At 36.2% G+C, this 22,282-nt stretch overlaps 2 protein-coding genes across 2 annotated transcripts in view; one reads left to right on the forward strand and one right to left on the reverse strand.

Moving 5' to 3' along the window:
• LOC128741600 (facilitated trehalose transporter Tret1-like) overlaps positions 1-22,282 on the forward strand; it is a 546,799-nt gene that overhangs the window by 239,228 nt on the left and 285,289 nt on the right. The gene's annotated exons all lie outside the window — the stretch shown is intronic.
• Positions 16,866-22,282, reverse strand: part of LOC128740495 (zwei Ig domain protein zig-8-like) — a 33,773-nt gene continuing 28,356 nt past the window's right edge. The window contains exon 8 of the mRNA XM_053836037.1: positions 16,866-17,011. Coding sequence (XP_053692012.1) covers positions 16,866-17,011 — 146 coding nt within the window. The remainder of the gene's footprint in view (positions 17,012-22,282) is intronic.

A 22,282-nucleotide genomic window follows, 5' to 3' on the forward strand; every position in this document is an offset into this window, starting at 1 on the left:
GTTTATTTATTTTCCTAGATCTGCTGACCTCTATTACTTTCCTTCAGTTGGGTCACCGCTGCGAAATGGTACTTTCTACGAAAAGATTTTCCATGAATTTTTCGCGAAATGGTATTCTGCGAAACTCTATATTCCGCGTTATAGTCAACCGAGAATTGGTATTCCGCAAATTGGTATTCGACGAAATGGTTTGTAATGATGGCGAATATTTAAATGCTATCCGTTTTATTTTATCAGGCTAAGCAATGGGGGGAGTTGTTTTCTATTTTATTTTGAGCAAAATTTGTATATTAAAATACTCATGAACTCCCCAGAAACTGGCAAAACTCGAGACAAAGGTCATCCGAGATTCAAAATTTATGTAAAACACAGTTTAATTTGTGGCAATACGAAGTTTGTCGGGTCAGCTAATGTATATATAAATATCATTATATGTATGTTTTGCCATAACAACGAAACGGTTGGAACGTTATCTTACAAACTTGACAAACGTATTTCTTGTCATAAGGGATCTACATAAGGGGATTCACAAAACGAAGTTGGTCGCTGACACAGGGGGTGGTTCCAAAAGAGATAGAGATAGAGATAGAGATAGAGATAGAGATAGAGATAGAGATAGAGATAGAGATATAGATAGAGATAGAGATAGAGATAGAGATAGAGATAGAGATATAGATAGAGATAGAGATAGAGATAGAGATAGAGATAGAGATAGAGATAGAGATAGAGATAGAGATAGAGATAGAGATAGAGATAGAGATAGAGATAGAGATAGAGATAGAGATAGAGATAGAGATAGAGATAGAGATAGAGATAGAGATAGAGATAGAGATAGAGATAGAGATAGAGATAGAGATAGAGATAGAGATAAAGATAGAGATAGAGATAGAGATAGAGATAAAGATAAAGATAAAGATAGAGATAGAGATAGAGATAGAGATAGAGATAGAGATAGAGATAGAGATAGAGATAGAGATAGAGATAGAGATAGAGATAGAGATAGAGATAGAAATAGAAATAGATTTTTTTAAATGTATCCTTCATGTCAACCATGATACTATGGACCAGAAATTAAAGTTTCGCGACAAAAACGGATACGGTTAAACAGGATATCTCAGCTCAATGTGGTCTTCGGCAACTTTTTGAAAGAAAAACCCGATTTAATCCACCTAGTGGTGAAAGGAACCTTTGTTATACGGTCTTACTTGCTATTTGAGATAGAAATCGACACGTCTTCGTCTATTGGTTAACGTTGCGTAGTGCGTTGGTTTACATAAAATTTTTGAAAATTGAATAAGTTTACAAAATTTGAACAAAACAGGAACACTTTTAAATTTTGATAGATCCCTTTTTCATGAAATTGCTGAGTAAGGATAAATAAGTTGTTATTAATCTGAGTAAGTGCAAATAAAAGTAAGTTGTGAGAGGAAATCTTATTCTTTAACATATACATTGCCTAGTAAAGGTCTAGTTTATAGGTTTTTGAACTATGCATAATTTCCTGCAATGCCATTCCATTTGATTCACATCAATAGAGTTTTCTTAAATAATTTTCATCAATTTTTATTAACCTTCGGTTACTCACGCTGTTGTATTTTGTACAACACGTGTAGGTTTTCCTACGCCATATTGTTATAAAATTACAAATCCTGTTTAACTAACGTATATTCTCCAATAAACTTATTATGAGCAAAATATCATAATCAGCATAAACCGCCATTACAGAAACGAAGCAATCAGCATGTGAGGTGTAGCAGAATTGGGCCCCAACTGGAATTTTCTCTTGTTTCTTCATATGGAAAAATGGTGTCTGTATGCAGCAAAATAATCAGCAAATGTAAAAGGTTTAAAATGTATCCGTCTGCTGGTAGTCGAGTAATTCGGAGTCAAAAAGAGGGTATTTTTTATAATCAAAGTTCCACAGTTCCTAAACAAGCAAACATAGAGGTATACTATTTTCAGCAAAGTTGTGTATTTTTTCTATTTGTATAATTTTGTAGTACATGAAAAAGTCATACAACAATTACAAAAAGAGCAAAAATAGAAAAACTGATTTTACAAAATCATATACAATAAATAAGATTCTTCTATCTTCGCTGCAGAGATAGAAGGTTATTGTCTTTAGCAAAATTTCTTATAATAATATGCTCTATAACTTTACAAAACACAGCAATGTGTTATATTGACACTGCATTATACAAATTTTGCATATACATTCATAATGTCAAAACCTCTTGTTTGATATTAAAATAACTGAAATCAAGTAAATTATCTTGGTTAAAATCATTATAAATTATTGTTAATTTTGGTGTGGTGTATTCAATTGCTCATAACTTTCAAATTAAACATCCAATCAAAAAACCATTCAATAGTGATCTATACGGCTATATTACCTGCCAAATGAGACTAATAGCGCATAAATCTGTTTAGCCATCTCTGAGAAACAGGCGATAATTATTACCTTGTCAAAACCGGTTTTTTAAGCATAACTTTTAAACTACTTGTTTGTTTTCAATTAAAAATTCCTGAATAATTTAGCTTTAATAAGGGCTTTCATTTGATACTAAGATCGTTGAAATCGGTCATGTAGTTCTGGAGAAACCCGTGTCACATATTTTTCACATTTTTGCTTATAACTTTTAAACGAAACGTCGTGTCACGAAATAACTCAATAGTGATCTACTAGACAATAATACCTTTCAAACAAAAGTAATAACGAACGGTTCGGTTCAGCCATCTCTGAGAAACAGGCGAAAGAAAAAATCATTACATACACACACACACACACACACACACACACACACACACACACACACACACACACACACACACACACACACACACACACACACACACACACACACACACACACACACACACACACACACACACACACACACACACACACACACACACACACACACACACACACACACACACACACACACACACACACACACACACACACACACACACATACACACACACACACACACACACACACACACACACACACACACACACACACACACACACACACACACACACATACACACACACACACACACAGACATTGCTCAAATCGTCGAACCCTATCGATTGGTATATGTGACTTGGCCCTCCGGGCCTCGGATCAAATTCGTGTTTTTCGACCAGTTTTTAAACCTTTGTTATAGTATAACAAAGGTAAAAATGATGCATCTTTTGAAAGGGTCGTCCAAAACACAGGTGTTACTTTAAGACACTTTGAGTAATAATTTTTTGAGTAAATTTGTTTTCGGCTTTTTAGTTTCAAAACATTGAAGATAAATCAATTTCAAGTAACTGCACTAACTAACTGCTGAATATCTTTGACCCATTTTCAGCAGCAGACTTTTGTTTATGAACGACTCATCAAATCACTTTTCCTCTTGCGGCACTTTTATCTAAATAGATAACTCAATATGACGTTCTAGAAAGTTTTTATACGTAAAAGAGGAATATATTTTTTTAAAGGTTGTTTTCAAGGTAATATCTGTATTTTGGACGACCCCTTCAAAAGATGCATAATTTTTTCTTTCAAAAAGTTGCCGAAGACCACATTGAGCTGTGACATTTTGTTTAACCGCAAACATTTTTGTCGCGAAATTTTAATTTCTAGCCCACAGTGCATGAGCTTGTTATTTTTCTTTAGAAAACTGAAACAATGGCCATGTTGTTTTTTTATTTCAATTAAAATGCAGTAGGATTTTAAATTTGGCAACAAATACATGCCTCCTAAGTGAAAGCTTAAATTACTAGCACAAAGAATCGCTCAAGTATTACTCGTTTAACCAGCTACAGACGACTGACTCGGCTCAGTAGTCAGGTCTTTTAACGCGGTCGGAATCTAGACGTTACTGATAATCGGATCGCCCAGCTAGCTTCGAGGTACGATGCTGGTCTAACAAGCCAGTCGTCGTATGTTCGAATCTCGGCTAGGCGGTGCTTGCTAGTTAGAGTCAGTAGGATTGTTGCACTGGCCCCGTAATTTTCCTGTACTCTCACAGCCGGCTGCGAAGTCTGTCGATAAAGAAGGGTAATGTCTAAAGACGGTATAAACCCATGGCTTTGCTTTTTGATAATCGGATACACGAGACACGATGTTGCACCTACTCTTCTGAGTCTATTTTCATTTATCGCGACGGTAGCACAATGTATCGTTGCCGACATGATATATTCCGCGAGGCACGTTCTGATGCTGGGATAAGCGATATTCTGTACCAAGGGCATTCAACCTCCATATGTTGCATATTGGCAAGGATGCCAAAATCGAAACCCTGCCAAAATCGAGACCCTTTCTTGGTAGGGAAAAATTTAATGAAAATGGGTCAAAAATGGCTTCTCACCCATAGCATTTATTAAGCTATTCACGTCTTCCTATGCGCAATTTCTTAAAAATCAATTTTGGAAATGTTTTTTATTTGCGAGCATATTTCTTTATACGTATAGAAAAAATCAGGATTGTTTTCTTAAGATAACAATCGAGACAGGTTTGTTTTAATCTGAATTCAAGCACGTTCGACCCAAAAGTTTTTCGTTTTGGTAGGTACATGGAATAATGTTCCACCGAAAAGATTACCCTGATGTGAATAAATAAAAGATTAATTGAAAGTTGATTTTCGTTTTTCAAACAGGTATAAATTGCTTTGTTCTAGATTATCGCGTAATTAATGAAGTTTATTTAAGTTGGTTTGTTCAGCAATTTCGCTTAGTATGCAACAGGAATTCGACCTGCTACACTAAAACTCTTCATTTAATCAGATCTCAAGCAAAGCGTTGGTTGCCAAAAATCCGGCGAATGCGATAGAAATACCAACTGCTTGGCATGTTTCGTAAATAAACCCGTCCAATCTAGCGGAAAGATTTATTGATATTTGCGCAGTTTATTTACCTCTTGGCAGACCCCATTAAAGCGCGGTCTTACACTTGGCGGCCGATACTTAACTGAATTACCCTTGTTAAAGAGGGGTCTGTCGGAAATTTCAAACGACGTTGTTTTTTTCTTTGCGGATTCGGCTTCCATCGAAGGACTAGCTCCGAAAGCGAATGGTATGCTTATGTTTAGGACAGCAATTTAAAACCCAATAAAAATACATCAGTCGTATCACCAGTTGGTTGCGAGATACGGTGCTGACCTAAGAAGAGTCAGTAAAATTGTTGCATTTATCCAGCAATTGTCGGTCATACCAGCGGTTTGATGTAAAAAGTCTACCGATGAAAACAGAGGGACAAGTTTGATTGATGTTTATGCCAAAGGATTTACTTTTTAGAGATACATCGAATCACATTCTGCTGAGTTGTGAAAAGAGACTTTGAATTTCATGGGACGGAAATAAAAAGTGTTTTCAACTCAATGTGACATGCTTCTTGATTTTTGTTAGATTGACCTGAATATTCCGGCAAATAGACTATATCCTAATAGGTACAGTTAATAAATGAAACAGCTAACGGATGATTTTCCAATCAGAACCATGATTATATGTACATAAACGGGGACAGTCACTGGAGAATTCAGGCGAATAAAAATTCTAGGAATTACCTTTGTGCGATTCAAAATCTTTCGCAAAGCAACTGTAAATACCAGAAAAGTCTCCTACTTTACTTTTACCAATTCTATGAAGCAGTTCAATTGGAAACGGAAAACAATATTTCGCTTTATGCAAATTGAGTCTCTTCCAAGCAGATGCCGGCCTTTTCTAATTCAGTTCAACCGGGCGGTGGAAAAAAGTTATTTTCTCCCAGTCAATATGTATTGATGAGCCGTGTGAGTTTGAAAAACTTCCGTTCTGGGGATTGGTACACACCCACCGACCGGTATGTCGCATATATGTACCGCAAGCATACGCAGCAAAAATATTCAATCGCTGTAGCAAAAAATAAATAAAATCTAGAATTTCAGCCCCCCGATTCGCTGACAATCCACAATTGGATTGGAAATATCGAGTGAGCGGTAAATTTCAAAATATTTTCAACAGCAACAGCAGGTTGATAAAACTGGCAAAAAAGGTTGCAGTGTTTGTACGATTACCGACACTAATTAAATTTAACAACGATTCGGAATTGTCGCTATTCGTCTATTTGATTTGCCAACTAATTCGGTTAATTAAGCTAGCCCAACACTGGCCGCAGAAATTGATCAGTGTGTGTGATGTATTTATTGTTTTAGTTGATTAAGTTTTTCGTTGGTTAGGTCGAAAATGTAAATTTATAGATGAAGTTTGCAGTGAACCACAAATGAACGGCTGTGTTCAGGGAAAGAAAGGATTTTAGCTATAAAAACCTGTTGATGAATATTTTACTGTAGCTTTATACTATTCTTCATTCAAGGATTCATTTGCAATAGCTGGTTCCTGCTCTAAGAACAACTATATGTTTATATGTAATAATTTATCTTACCATGCCTGTATTTTCAAATTGAAAATCGGCTTCAAATAATGAAATACTTTAAAATCAAAGGTAGTACTTTAAAGTACGCAAAACTAATGTGGTTTTTCACAGGCAAATAATATAAAATTAAATTTATATTATTCATAGGGAATCGATACTGTTATAATTCAATTTGAACTTTAGGCTTTCAATTTTAATGAGCTGAAAATGAAATGATAAAATTAAGCTAACATGTTCCTCTTGTCCCTTTAAATTTTAGACTAAAAAAACTTCTACGTACAAGATTTGAACTCAAAACATTTAAATTTGTCCCAAATTACTCTTTCTTTCGAACTAAAAAGCAGAAGGCCAAATCCCGTTGGAATGTAGCGTCAAGTTTTCGCTTTGTATTGGTTGTACTATAAATAGAGCGGGATAAGACGTGAAGGGAAAAGAACCGAAAATTAGGTCAGAGAGGATCATTGAGGGTAGCTAGGTTACTAGGTAGCTTACTAGGTTCGTAGTTCGTTACTTTTTACCAGGCTAGGTGATCCGCGGAATTGTGTAACAGTGGTTGCAGTGGTCATATTTTGCTGCCAAAAATAACCCTTAAACCCCAAAGGATGGGTAAAAAGTAATCTAAAAACTTTTAAATAAGCATGCGACACTTTTCAGTCTCCACCATTACTGATGATCTGAGTTATTGACAACAAAAATTATTTTGCAAAGTTCTTGAGTACTCTTCCAAAAAAGTAAACCATTTATCATTTATTTAAGATAATCTTCATTCATATAAGAGGCTTATGTCTGTACCTAAAACCAAGTCTCTGACAGGACGTCATAAGAGGCTTATCGGTAACTAAAAACAGGTCCAAGACAGCTCGTCATGCTTTCGTAGTAATGAGTTGTATTCTCAGTCACCTTACTGGTCGACTGTTGGACTGCTCGATTTGATTGTTTGACTGGACTGCTTAACTGAACTGCTCGACTCAACTGTTCGATTCGACTGCGAAGACTCAACTGCTTGATTGGGCAGATCGACTTGACTGCTTGACTGAACAGCTCGATTTAACTGCTCAAGCGGACTACTCGACTTAACTACTCGATTCGACTGCTTGACACATTTGCTTGACTTACTACTTGACCCGACTGCTCGACTTAATTGCACGATTGAACTGCTCGACTGAACTGTTAGATTCGACTGCTTGACTGGATCTGCTCGTCTAGACTGCACAACTCAACAGTTCGACTCAACTGTTCGATTCAACTGCTTGATTCCACTGCTCGATTGGATTACTTGACTCAACTGCTCAACCCGATTGCTCGATTCAGCTGCTCGACTAGACTTCTCATTTTGATTGCTCGACTCAACTGACAGCTTGATTCAACAACTCGAGTAGACCGCTCGAATTAACTGCTCGACTTAGCCACTCAACCCGACTGCTCGACTCAACTGCTTGACTTAACTGCTCGATTGGACTACTCGACAAAACTGTTCGCCTTAACTGCTCGACTGAACCGCTTGACCCGACTGCTCGACTAAACCATTCGATTCGACTGCTCGACTCAAGTGCTTGACTACACTACTCGATTCAACTGCTTGACTGGACTACTCGACTTAACTGCTCGATTTAACTACTCGACTTGACTGCAAACAATAGACGGTTCAGAGCCCATGTTGGAAGGTGCATGGGTCGAATCAAGCTATAATCTGAGATTATAACCGGAACCCCCTTTATAGAGGGGGTTGTGCAGTCTCCTTTTGTCCAGCGTCTTTGTGGTTCAAAGGTACATTAGTACTAACGAGCCACATGCCCTGGCAGGTGTTGTGGGTTCGAATCCGGTTATAATCTCAGATTATAGCTTGGTTCCACCCATGCACCTTCCAGCATTGGACAAAAGGTAGGAGTCACAACTACTACTTATTAAGAGTAACTACCCGATCAGATGATTCTAACATAAATGTTACAGAATTGTAACTCCAGTTGATATTTTTATCATAGTTTGTTATAAATGTAATAGAAAAACTTGACACTAAAATGTTTTACAAAGGTTCTATCTCGTTCCGTTACTTCTATCACGTTTTGCTACATTTTGGTTAAAAAGCAGGGCAGAATTCTGGTTTTACCTTTGTTATACTATAACAAAGGTTTAAAAATTGGTCGAAAAACACGAAATTGATCCGAGGCCCGGAGGGCCAAGTCACATATACCAATCGATAGGGTTCGACGATTTGAGCAATGTCTGTGTGTGTGTATGTGTGTGTGTGTGTGTATGTATGTAATGATTTTTTCTATCGCCTGTTTCTCAGAGATGGCTGAACCGAATGGTTCGTTATTACTTTTTTTTGAAAGATGTTATTGTCTAGTAGATCACTATTGAGTTGCTTCGTGATACGACGTTTCGTTTAAAAGTTATAAGCAAAAATGTGAAAAATACGTGACACGGGTTTCTTCGAAACTACATAACAGATTTCATCGATCTTAGTATCAAATGAAAGCCCTTATTAAAGGTAAATTGTTCAGGAATTTTTAATTGAAAACAAATAAGTAGTTTAAAAGTTAGCCTTAAAAAACCTGTTTTGACAAGGTAATAATTATCGCCTGTTTCTTAGAGATGGCCAAACCGATTTATGCGCTATCAGTCTCATTCGAAAGATAATATATCCTAATAGATCACTATTGAATGGTTTTTTGATTGGACGTTTAATTTGAAAGTTATGAGCAACCGTATACACTACACCAAAATTAACAATAATTTATAATGATTTTAACCAAGATAATTTATCTAATTTCAATTATTTTAATATCAAACAAGAGGTTTTGACACTACGAATATATATGCAAAATTTCATAAGAATTGGTTTTACCGGTTAAAATATATTAACCGTCGAACACTCGCGCCAACTTTTGTAACACAGTAACTCGCGCGCAAAATAGCCCCAAACCAAAGAAAACGTATGCGCTAGAGTTTTGACTGGGAAAACTGGGTATATCTTATTTATTGTATATGAATTTGTAAAATCAGTTTTTCTATTTTTGCTCTTTTTGTAATTGTTGTATGACTTTTTCATGTACTACAAAATTGTACAAATAGTAAAAATACACAACTTTGCTGAAAATAGTATACCTGTATGTTTGCTTGTTTAGGAACTGTAGAACTTTGATTATAAAGAATACCCTAATTTTGACTCCGAATTACTCGACTACCAGCAGACGGATACATTTTAAACATTTTACATTTGCTGATAGTTTTGCTCCATAAATTTTCCCAACAATTTAAATTATTAATGCATTGAATAATTATGATATTTTGCTCACAATAAGTTTGTTGAAGAATATACGTTAGTTAAACAACGATTTGTAACTTTATAACAATATGGCATTGAAAAACCTACACGTGTTGTATAAAATACAACAGCGTGAGTTAATAAAAATTGATGAAAATTATTCAAGAAAACTCTATTGATGTGATTTAAATAGAATGGCATTACAGGAAACTATGCATAGTTCAAAAACCTATAAACTAGACCTTTGCTAGACAATGTATATGCTAAAGGATAAGATTTCCTCTTACAACTTTCTTTTATTTGCACTTACTCAGATTAATAACAACTTACTTATCCTTATTACGCAATTTCATGAAAAAAGGATCTATCAAAATTTAAAAGTGTTCCTATTTTGTTCAAATTTTGTAAACTTTTTCAATTTTCAAAAATTTTATGTAAACCAACGCACTACGCAACGATAACCAATAGATGAATTATGTTCCGAAGACGTGTCGATTTCTATCTCAAATAGCAAGTAAGACCGTATAACAAAGGTTCCTTTCACCACTAGGTGGATTAAATCGGGTTTTTAATACACATCTTGATATAAAGTAGATCAAATTGTATCACAATTTCATAAATTTGTGATATGCCTAGAGTTGATATTGTTACAATTTGTTATTTTAACTACTAACGAGACCAAGTTTATAACAAAACGCGAAGGAAATTTTGTTATAAAAACTTTGTTATTTAAAACTCATCCTGTTATAAATTTGTTATTGTCATTTGATCGGGTACTAATAGCCCCCTCCCCCTCTCTCATCTTTCCGCTCATTCATCTTCACTCTCAAATTTTCATTGCTCTCTTCTACCGCTCCTTCGTCAATTGTAAATGAACTACCGTCTCAAAAACATATCGTCTTACAAGGCTGAAGCACTTAAATTTTCGGGGCACTTCCAGCATACGCACTTATTCTTCGAAAAATTGCGGGTTGTCTAGCTACCTGAACGTGAACGGCTTTTACATGTTAGCTAAAGTAATGAAAAAAGTAGCAGAAAGAGTCGCAGCAAGCGTCAGAGAAAGAGTTAAAGAACAGTCAAAGAAAGAGCCAAAGACAAAGTAAAAGAAAGTGTTAAAGATAAAGTTAAAGATAGAGTAAAAGAGACAGTCGAAGAAAGAAAGAGCCTAGAAATAGCCAAATCAAAAGTCAAAAAAGAGTTAAAGAAAGATTCAATGAGAGAATCAACGAAAAAGTCAAAGAAAGAATCAGCGAAAAAGTCAAAGAAAGAATTAAAGAAACAGGTAAAGAAAGAGTCAAAGAAGGGTGAAAGAAAGATTCGAAGAAAGAATTACCGAAAGAATCACAGCAAGACTCAATGAAAAAGTCGAAGAGAAAGCCAAAGAAAGAATCAAAGTATAAGTCAAAACTACAGTCAAAGAGACAGTTGAGGAGAGAGTTAAACAAAGGAGTTAAAGAAAGAATAAAGGAGATTCAAAGAAAATCAGAGAAAGTACCAAAGAAAAAGTCAATGAAAGAACCAAAGAATGAATCAAAAAAGAGCCAAAGAAAGAGTTAGAGAAAGATTCAAACAAAGAGTCACTGAGAGAGCCAAAGAGAGAGTCACAGAAAGAGTCAATGAGAAGGTGAAATAAAGAGTCAAAAAAAGCGTTAATGAAAGTGTCATAGAAAGAGTCAAAGAAAGAGCCAGAGAAAATGTCTAAGAAAGAGTTAAAGAAAGAGTCAAAGAAAGAGTTATATATGGAGCCAAAGATAAAATAAGAGAGACAGTCACAGAAAGAGTTAAACAATGAGTCAGAGAGCCAAAGAAAGAGTCAATGAAATATTTAAAGAAACAGCCTAAGAAAGTGTCAAAGAAAGAGTCAAGGTAAGAGTCAAGGAAAGAGTCAGCGTAAGAGCCAAAAAAAAAAGAGTTAAAAAATTAGCCAAAGAAAGAATTAAAGAAATACTCAACGAAAGAGTCAAAGAAACAGTCAGAGAAAGAGTCAAAGAAAAAGTCAAAGAAAGAATCCAAGAAAGAGTCAAAGAAAGAGTCAAAGAAAGAGTCAAAGAAAGAGTCAAAGAAAGAGTCAAAGAAAGAGTCAAAAAAAGAATCAAAGACAGAATCAAAGAAGGATAAAAAAACAGATAAAGAAATAGACATCGAAGAGTCAACGAAAGAGTTGAAGACCAAGTCAAAGAAAGACTTGAAGAAACTGTCGAAGAAAGAAGTGAACAAGAAGTTAAGGAGAAGATCATAAAAAGAGTCAAAGAAAACATCAATAAAAGAGTCAAAGGAAGAATCAAAGCAAGACTTAAAGAAGTAGTTGAAGAAAGAGTCAAAGAAATAGTCGAAGAATGAATCAAAGTAAGAGTCAAAGAAAAAGTCAAAGAAAGAGTCAGTGAAAGAGCCAAAGAAAGAGTTTAAGAATTAGCCAAAGAAAGACTTGAACAACGAGTCAAAGAAAGAGTTAGAGATACGAGTCGAAGATAGAGCCACAGAAAGAGTTGAAGAAAGAATCAGAATAAAGGTCAAAGAAAGAGTCTAAGCCGGAGGCAAAGAAAACGTGGAATAGTTTAAAACTGAAGTTTTTGGAGCGTCATAGTAGAATACGAAACCTGGAAATTAAATAAAAAAGAAAACTTTCCAATTAAATTCTGATATTTTTATTTATTCGTGACAGATACATATTCGTAAACAGACACTGATGAAGGCTGCAAGTCGTAGGCGAAATACGTATCTGTCACGAATAAATATAAATAGTAGAATTTAATTGGAAAGTTTTCTTTTTAATTTAATTTCAGATACTTTAAAAGAAATTTAAAGAAATTTAAATTGTTTTATTTCTAATAAAATTTTGAAAATATCTTTCTCTTATTTGCCAATAATTCGGTATTTGTTAGTAACAAAATTTATACTACATACCGTGAATTCGGGTGAAATTGATCACTTTTTCGAGTATTTTTTAAATATCTTTGAATAGAAACATATTTAAGAAGATGACTGAATTTTAAAATAAGTACTGTAGTGCTGGCTACACGACTGTATCATGTACATTGTACATAAATAGTTTTATTTTAGATAAAACTTAATGTAATCGTGAAATTGAAAAATCACAAATAACGGGTGAAATTGATCACGTAGAAATCAAGACGATATTGCTATCAAATCATATGCTCTGACAGCAATAAGCTAGCGTGCAGTATAAAATCCGGCGTAATCGAGATAGGTAACATAACATCCTGCATGTAGGCAACAATGTCGCGTATAGCAACTAGCACAAAAATCAGACAGACAGCTCTACATTAGCATGGATGATGCGGCTGCTAAATAAATATGAACGATGAAAAAGATATTAAGCAAATTTTAGCATCGTATTAGCGATTTTTTGTTTCAACATGGCTATATATATGCGTGTTGAATGTGAATGTGAAATGTGAATTTGAATGTGTAGTTGCATTTCGCTATGTAAGCACAAACCGATCTCTTGCAACTGCCATATGGATCGTTTGTAAAATTTGTGCGTAGTATTGTCTGTCTTTTGCACTCTTTTATAAATATCCATTCTGCTTCATAGAAAGAACAAGCTTTCGCAGGTGGCAGCTCCATTTCGCAGCCATAGCGAACTAGAAATCTATGTTGTCTCAGTTCATGATGTTATCAATCGTTTTATTTTGTAAAAGGTAAAATTAAACAATTTCTATCGCATTATTTGATTCATGGAAACTATCAAGGCACAGCCAGATAATTAGAGAACCGAACTAGTTCCATTAAAACTTCCTGCTGCAATGAAATTTGTGTTAACGACAAAGAGTTTTATCGGGCATGTTGAAAATTGCGATTCGATCAAAATAGATAATTTTAAAAAATCAAGCCATTTACAAGATCAGTCTTGTTGAAATCCAAGTGACTTTGATCTGTAACTCAATCTTTATATGAATGGGTGCATATATAGCTTTATGAATCAGTATAAACGTAGAATAATAAGTTTTTTACTCGTTGGTCCGCGGTGATCAATTTCACCCGACTGATCAATTTCGCCCGAATCGACGGTACCACGTTTTTTTTTATTCCAGAGTTACAACCGGAAAACTCGATTTTCTTAAACAAGCATTTTTTCTTCAAATAGGCATATCTCAGGAAAGATATATACACTTAGTAAGCGTTGCGTCAGTTCCAGCGTCCTTGCCTATTTTTTCATTCTTTTCCCTTCACGTCTTGCTCGCTTTGAAGATACTATCAACCTTTGTTTCATAGTTTTCTTCTGCCATTCCGTTCCTCCGATTGAAAGTATTCCTATAATTCCAAAAAGAGTACCAACAGAGTTTAAAAAATTCTAAAACAAATCTCAAAAAGTCTTGAACGATTGCAAAAAGAGATTTAAAAAGTTTAGAATTAAAAAAAGAATAGTTTAGAGCTTAAAAAAGTCTAGAAAAGTCTAAAAAAGTTATAAAAGAGTTGAAAAATAAAAATAATGCTAATAGTTGAAAGATAATTTAGAAATATTTTTGAAAACTCTTTAATAAGTATAAAATGAGTGTTAAATCATAAACTATTCTAAAACGAGTCTGTCTAGAAAGACTCTGAAAAAGTTTAAAAATAATGTAAAACCAGTCAAAAAAGCGGAAAAGAGTGGAAGTGCTCGATGTGAAGATTGATTAATTGAATGAACTGGAAATGATTATAGACCAAAAATATAACCGGTTGAGCAGGTGGGACTCGCACCCATGCTCTTTCGGTTGGTACCCGCATATTTTACTCACTAAACTACTGCCACCCATTTTATTAGGTAGTCTAATGCCTAATTTTGTTTTATTCTCCCAATTCTACAATCTCCGTAGAGCGTAAAGTCTATTGGGGTGCCAAATTGTGGCGTGTATCCCGTTTTCTCTATGAAATTTAATTAAAAAAAATTAAATCTACGGTTTTCAATCCAATCGGCCGATACTTTTGCGATAAGTTGGGTTTACTTCTAATTCCGGTCGTAGTAAGTAAAATTTTCTTCATTTGTTGCATGGATTTAATGAATACTCGAAAAGTTTTTGTGCTGATTTGACTAAAACACACTTACCTTTCGATCCGTGAACTTTGAAATCACTAAAAAGCGATTATTAAAGCATATTATTGAAATTACGCAACTGACTTTATCTCTTAAATTCGTCGTACCGTTTTAAAATCCGTCCATCAAAATTTTTCATCGTCCGAACTAAAAATCACAACAATGTTCACGAAGCTAACGCGAATGTATTTGTGTAGGACGACATGGCAAATGTTATTCTGCAAAATTTCTTCAGGTCAGGCAAGTTTTCCTGGCTGTAGAATAACGATAAAACCTTGCGTGAGTTATTTTCATAAAAGCATTTTAATAGATCTCAGCTCACTTTGATTGATCGCTTATGATAGACAACAAACTAAAATATTAGGGAATAACTAGTTTTGCATTGTGTGTCATAAAAATGTTGATATTTTTAATAATTTGTGTTGGATAGGACGAGAATAAAAATAGATCCGCCATCGTAGGATGACTTAGTGTTTCTAGCCCTAAAAATGCTTCTGAAAGGTCGGTGTTCTACTTTCTGTTCCGTTGTTCCACGCGCGTTCTCGTTCTAACGAGGGAGTACTTATCACTAGCATTCTCTTTCGGACTCCCCTGCTTATTTTTGCATGCACCGTAACGAGTTTCTGCAAGTGTCGGTCAACGCTGACACTCGTCATTGCAATCCAGCGGTTGAAACTGCATCGCACGCAAGGGCCCGCACTCTTACCCGCGTGTGTAAGCGAGAGTATAAGATAAAGAAAAAAAGAAGAAGTAAAGCTAAATCTATATTCATACAGCCTCGAACTCTCGAGCGGTTGGCATTGGTTTGCCTCGTGAGTGGGCTGTGCAGGTAGACGCTACGATACTGTGCGCTCACGAGTGTGTAGGGTTTGTTAGTGGAGCAAACGTTGAAAATGCTCGTTTTGCAGCATTGTTCGTACCCAAGAATTTCATAAAATTCTTCAAACCTTCGGTCCACACTTGTCAACTAGTAACAAAATCTGCATAATATCCTGCAAAAGTGCATCCAAATTAAACTTCGTTGACATTGAAGGAGCCTGGTGATATTGGTGAAGAAGCATGATTCAAAAGCTGTACATTTCAACTTAAACATATTTGGTTTTATTTATTTCAACATTTTCACAGTGAGTTTTGGTCTCTTAAATGAAATAAATTTTGTTTTTGTTTTATTTTGCGCGAAGTCTATTGATTTTAAAACAACACGTTCCGTATCGTCATTGATCGATTCATACCTTAACTTACTTTCTAACTATTTACAGTGTGTTGTGTTGTGTGTTTAATTTACTACTAATTCGCAATGAACTACGTTTCACTAATTCTGCTTTACAAGTTATACGGAATGTAAATCACATTATTTCAGCTCCGTGGATGGGTGGATATTCTGAAAATATAAAATAGAAATGGAAGACAAGTCAACCGATTGTACACTTTGAATTCATAAAATTATCGGATTTATTAAACACTGCTTAAGCAGTGTCATAGAAAAATAATTGAACAGAGTTCAACTTTTTTTCGAAAAATAAATGGAAGTAAGCTCTTTACAGACCGACAACACTGCTTATCACTTTTGTTTTAATCTTCAAGCTAGCTGTCGGATCTTCGACTTTCCGCCACCTTCCAAGTTCTATACTAAAAGTTAAGCCAAAAGCAAAAGTAACAACCGATCGGTCGAGCGTGTAATAGAATTTTTTTTACAGCTCACACCGTGTGCTCATCATCCGACTAGATTATTCGCAGATTACGTTCGCCCCGGTCTGGTTTGCCGTATGTCAATACTTTATATATGTACTGATGATAGAAAAATAAACCTTAACTCACCTCGCTTCATCGTATAGTGCCCTACTTGCTGCGGCCCCTTCAAAATTCGATTAACTTTTTTTGCTCTCATCTATTTGCGCTAGAATTCATTCGCATTCATTCATTCGCTCGTTCGGTATATGTATATATACACAAGGAGAGATACTTTGTTTATGGTTCGACCAATAAAATCATCCACGAATAACAACCAACATTTTACACGCGCGGTTTGCGGACGCAGCGGGGTATGTGTTTTTTTGTTTTTTCATCCGACACCCACTGCAGAGCAGGAGCAGAGCTTTTCGAAAGCGCAAATTCTGCTGCTGGATGGGGCTGGATTCAGGGCTTTGGCTGCTACGAGTTCGATGGCCAGCTCGGCAGACGGTATCGTGAAAACAGGATCACGGCTAGGGCCAGCAGCAGCAGCAGATGTAACCGGCCGGCGATGGTACAGTGCTGGGCGATGGTTCCACCTCGCTGCATCGCGGCAGGATTCTCCTCTGGAATGGATTTGCAAAAACAAAATATTTGATAGAGCAAAAAAAGGGAAAAACAAATTTACATGCAGGGATTGTAGTTGAATATCGTTTGAAATTTTCACTGTGAATAGCCGAAGCACGTGAGCGGTTGATCTAGATTTAAAATATTCAGATTGTTTGAGTGGCTCAGGGGCAGCCCGTGTCGAGTGGACAGTCGTTGTTTGTTTTGCTGGGGAAAAAATCGGGAGGCATGTGACCGACTGTAAGCTGCTTGTCCATGGCATGGCTGATGGCTATAATGAATTTTGTTTTTGTTTTGAAAATAACTTGTCCTCGATTTGAGTGACGCGATAATTACTACGGACGTAGGCTAGGCCTAGTTCTATGCCATTCGCTGACTCCTCTTGGAAACTAATTCAAAGGGAATAGAAGTTTTTTGAGTTCGGAAAATCGATCTGAAGATTTACGGTTTTTAACGCAGATAAACTAAAATACCCGAATTAAAATGCTTTCAAAGATGTAAATCATTCCTTCCAGTACTTACAATTTGGAAAAAAGTGTCTAGTTGGAATTCAGAACCGATTTTAGGATTTTGAATTTCGGTGCCATCTTTATGGTTCTCGTATTTTAAAATCATTTTAAACCGTCCAATGATTTGATAAGCAAGTATTTTGCGGTATTCATTTGGCTTGATTTTTTACAGAAAAAATCGATATTTTCTCTTTCAATTTTTTGAATTATTTATAATTTTTACAGAGGCATATGTTATCTTCGATTTCATTAGTGTCTGTCGTGAACTGATATAACTTGGCAGTAAGGTATCAACACTTTCCTATCGAAAATAAAACAAAAAGGAAGTAGAATTGAAAGAAAAAGTTTCGTCTTTTTCAATCTACAGATTCTTCTCAGATTCCCCAAAACAAAATTCACCATAATCGTGGAATCTCCATTGCAAACTAAAATACCTTTCGCCTTCTATACTACGTAATATAAAACTGCCGTCGTCGTAGCGAAAATAGCATATTGATTTTCGCTGGCAGGATTCTTTGAAAAGTTTTAATGTGTGCTCTGCAGCGCACCAGTCAGTAGTGACTACGGAACTGGTACTACTACTACGGTTGTCTTCGCCTTCTCGGGGTGCCTTTGAAGCTTGGTTTCGCTTTGATAACCGTCTGTTATTTTACATCCTAATGTCTCGACGCTCGCTGGTAAATAAATGATTTTTGCTTGGCCAAGCGAAAGGACCTCCAGAAAGGTTCCGTTTTGCTGTTGCATTTACTGTTGTTTCCTCTCATCATCGGTTCAATCATTCGAGAGGGGTTGTTTATTTTGCCTGTTAGCATTTTCCTGGACTGGACTACAACACTCTTCGGTGCCATTTAGAAATACATTTACAAGACTCTGTGCTTGCTTATTTGATTGGGCGTTTGAAGTATTTGAAAGTGAACTATTTTGCTAGCACTCTAAAAAAATCAATTTCGTACAGCGCGATGAGTGGTACTATTTCCATTACAGAGCATACCAAACTGATGTTTTATATTTTCCTTCACCGTGATAGGCAACGTCAAATAAAAAATCTGTTCGGCTAGTTATAGGTGGCATTTTTTTGCATGAAACTCTACTGCGACGAACATTTAGATTTACTGTAACATTGTCTAAATTAATAACTTTATTCCGCACTTCGTTTTTGTGACTAAATAGAAGAAAACTAAATAGAAAGGTTTGAGGGTGGGGTTTAAAAACTGATTACTACATTGTTAACGTATATATGCAAAAAAAGAGATATAAGTGTTAATATGACATCCGAATTCTAAAAACGATTTTGATTCGCATATCTAATTTTAACGCCTGAGATTGATTCGAACACAAAACCTAGAGAAATCGTTGTTTTTGGCTACATGGCTTGGAAAAAATTGGATGGTACATAGATCGCATCAATGCTCAAAAGGACATTGACCACGATAACTTTGAAGATGTTTTATTCTGTTGTCGGAATGTGTGACAGTAGAATAAAAAATCTTTGATTTTTTTGCAGAGTCCACGCAAGTTCTGGTAGTAGAACAGCTACAGTTTGAAAGAGTTCTGTTGTGGATAAAAACCGAGCTGGAAACGGGGCGCACGTCAACTACATGATTGTTAAAGCAAACATAGTGCTTGTCTGGATTGAGAATTTGGGACCCTCGTTGCGTACTACAACTCGTAGGGCTACTGCGAATGCGTTGTGGAGCTCGGAGGCTACCATAGGAGGTTGGGGGTTCAGAGGCTATTGGCAACTCGGCATCGCGTTCAAGAGATTGACATCAACACGAAATTTTTCGCCTCAGTTTTTGCGTATGAAACTGCCTCTTACTGCTGAAATTGCTACTGCACATGTTCCGGCCGTTTTGGTGGATTTGAGTTTGTTTACCATTACTATTTACATGGTGGTAACTGCCGCCAAAAAACTAAAGCGCTCTTTTCCTGCGGGGCCTGAAGGTGTTTCAGCCTTAGTTTTGGATTTGCTATGCCTAATTTTTGATCAATCCCTACCATTTGGAAACTATAGTTCCCGGTATTTGAATCTGGTGATCATCACAATGAGAGGAAATATTATAGAATCACCAGTTTCTTTGCATCATCACAACTGTTAAAAATAGTAGTGAGTGGTACATCATGGTTTCTCAACAAATGGTTAAATTGTTGAATGGTTCAGTTCATACCTCAGTGGCAGAGTGCTTCCCAAGAAACACAGGTTGTTATAGAATAGTATAACATTACATACATTAGAACTTCTCTATTACCAGAAAAGCGCAAAAAATTGAAGTCTAATGAAACAACAATTGAAAGAAGTATGTATCAGGTTATTTTATACCATTTTAAAACGTTATTATAGCATAACAACTTGTTCTTCCAGTAGTTTAAATTTAGTAATGGAGACATAATAAAAACTTCGTGTTGACATGTTGACAAAAACAAACATTATTCATTTGATATGAGCTGTCAAATAAATTCATGTTATCACAAAACATCTCAAAACCTTAATAATAACGACGCATGTTTTCAAAGTACGTTTATAGTACTCTTAAACGACTACTTTCCATAAAGATTATTTTCTAACTTGTTTTGCGTGTTACTTGGGTTCGCATAAAAATGCTTCCGAACGAGTGTTTCTTCGGTGTTTATAAATTAGTCTAGAGTTCCTCAAGGCAGCAATTTGGGACCACTGCATTAATTGCTGTTTTTTTAACAACATTGCATTACTGTTCGGTAGTGGCTGTAGCAGTGTTGAAAAATCCATAGCAGCAAAAAACTCAATGAGATTTCAAGCACAAGAAATTTCAACTTTGATCAGAAGCGCCGAGCTCACATATAAATTTCTCTTGCTATTATATGCGATGTCTCTGTTGCTATGCGATGTGAACCAAATTCAGCTGTGAGCATTTTGCTTACTTCTTCCACAGCTGGCATTTCATACAACGAACCAGAGTGCCAAAGAGAAATAACCGCCAGAGAAAAAATCAGCTGCGAAAAAAGCTAGCACACATTCATGAATGAAGATGGCAAACAAATTGGCAGAAATTGCATTTTTCCTTCACGGAAATCGACATTTTCCTAATAATAAGCCTAATAAGAATTAGATAAACAAGTAGTTTAAATGTATGTTTTAGTTTAACTTTTCGATTTATTTAGAGATTCATTCTCTTACGCTCAGTCACAGTTACGTATCGCTCGAGAGAATGCCTATGCTGTTCAACAACGAATTTGTATGTATAGGTGTATTGCTCCGGGTAGCAGTTGAAGCAAAGCAGAATAGGATCAAGCGGGAAGAAATATGTGTGAGTTTTGTGCTTCTTGCCTTGAAAACAGAAAAACTCACGCGTGAGTTTTTTCTGCATAGGATCAAGTTGATTTTGATTTTTGATGAGTTTTGAGATTTCGAGTTTTAACATCACTGGGATGTAGGGATGGGAACTATCATTAAACATCGTTACTGATAACTATCAGTAGTTTCAGTACGTTACTGATAACTATCAGTAAATATCAGTAATTTTACCCATCACGGCATTGTAGCAAAAAAAAATAGGAAATTGTAATACCGGCATTATTTTTTGTAACTTTACATTGTAATTTATCAGGTGGACTTCCTGGGGTCTCGCGTAACTATCGACCAGATTTTTACCATCCGACAGATCTTGCAGAAATGTTGAGGGTACATCGTGTCCTTGCATCACATCTTTATTGATTTCAAAGCAACATGCGATACAATCCATCGAGACCAGCTATGGCACATTATGCATGAAACCGGTTTTCCGGATAAACTGTCGCGACTAATCAGAGCTACATTAGGACGAGTAATGTGTTTCGCACGTCTCGGGGACACACTCGAGTCCCTTCGAGACGCGGCGCGGGTTGGAACAAGGTGACAGCTTATCCAGTATACTGTTCAACATCACTCTTGAGGCGGTGTTCCGACCAGCGGGTATCGAAACGAGAGGCATGATTTGCATCAAAGGTAGATGTATATAAATCACGACAAACTTTTACTGCTTGAGAATCCCAGAGACTCTCATCTACATCTGACGAAAGTCGGTAGGCTACGGTGGGCCGGGCACGTCGTAAGGATGCCGGACGGCAGAGCAACGACGACAGTTCTTTTCAGCAGCCCCACCGGCACCGGAAACACGAAGACTCAACATGCAAGATGGCTTGACCAAGTCGAAAGTGATTTATGACTTTTGAGACGAACGTTAAATTTGTGACGAATGACCCTAGATCGAGTTAAATAGAAACGACCGCATGAAACAGCACGAGCCACCCCGGCTCGAAGCTGCTGACTACAACGACGACATATTGTGTCACTCTCGTTTATCGTACGCAACTACCGACCATTAACTTTAATCCAAATGATTTTTCTAACGGGACGACGTAACTGTATCAGTAAGCATCAATAATTGCGAAACCTTACTGATACTTAGTGATATTATTGCTTACTGATAACTATCAGTAATTAATGATAGTTTTCCCATCCCTACTGGGATGTAGGTTAGTGTACGCCGATTACCTGAAACTAATCGTCCCGATAGTTCCCGATTTCTCTTTGGTTACAAATGTCAATGGTATAGTGTTACGCAGAGTGGACTGAGTTAATGACCTTGGAGTTTTGCAGGACACAAAAAAATGTCGTTCAACCTACATCGTAAATCAATTATCTCCAAGGTATCACGGCAACTCGGATTCACCTTTAAGATCTGTCGGAACTTTTAGAATTCCCCCTTTCTTAATCGTTGTATTGCGCCCTAATTCGTCCGCTAT

This window comes from Sabethes cyaneus, chromosome 3 (assembly GCF_943734655.1).
Source record: "Sabethes cyaneus chromosome 3, idSabCyanKW18_F2, whole genome shotgun sequence".
Lineage (NCBI taxonomy): Eukaryota > Metazoa > Arthropoda > Insecta > Diptera > Culicidae > Sabethes > Sabethes cyaneus.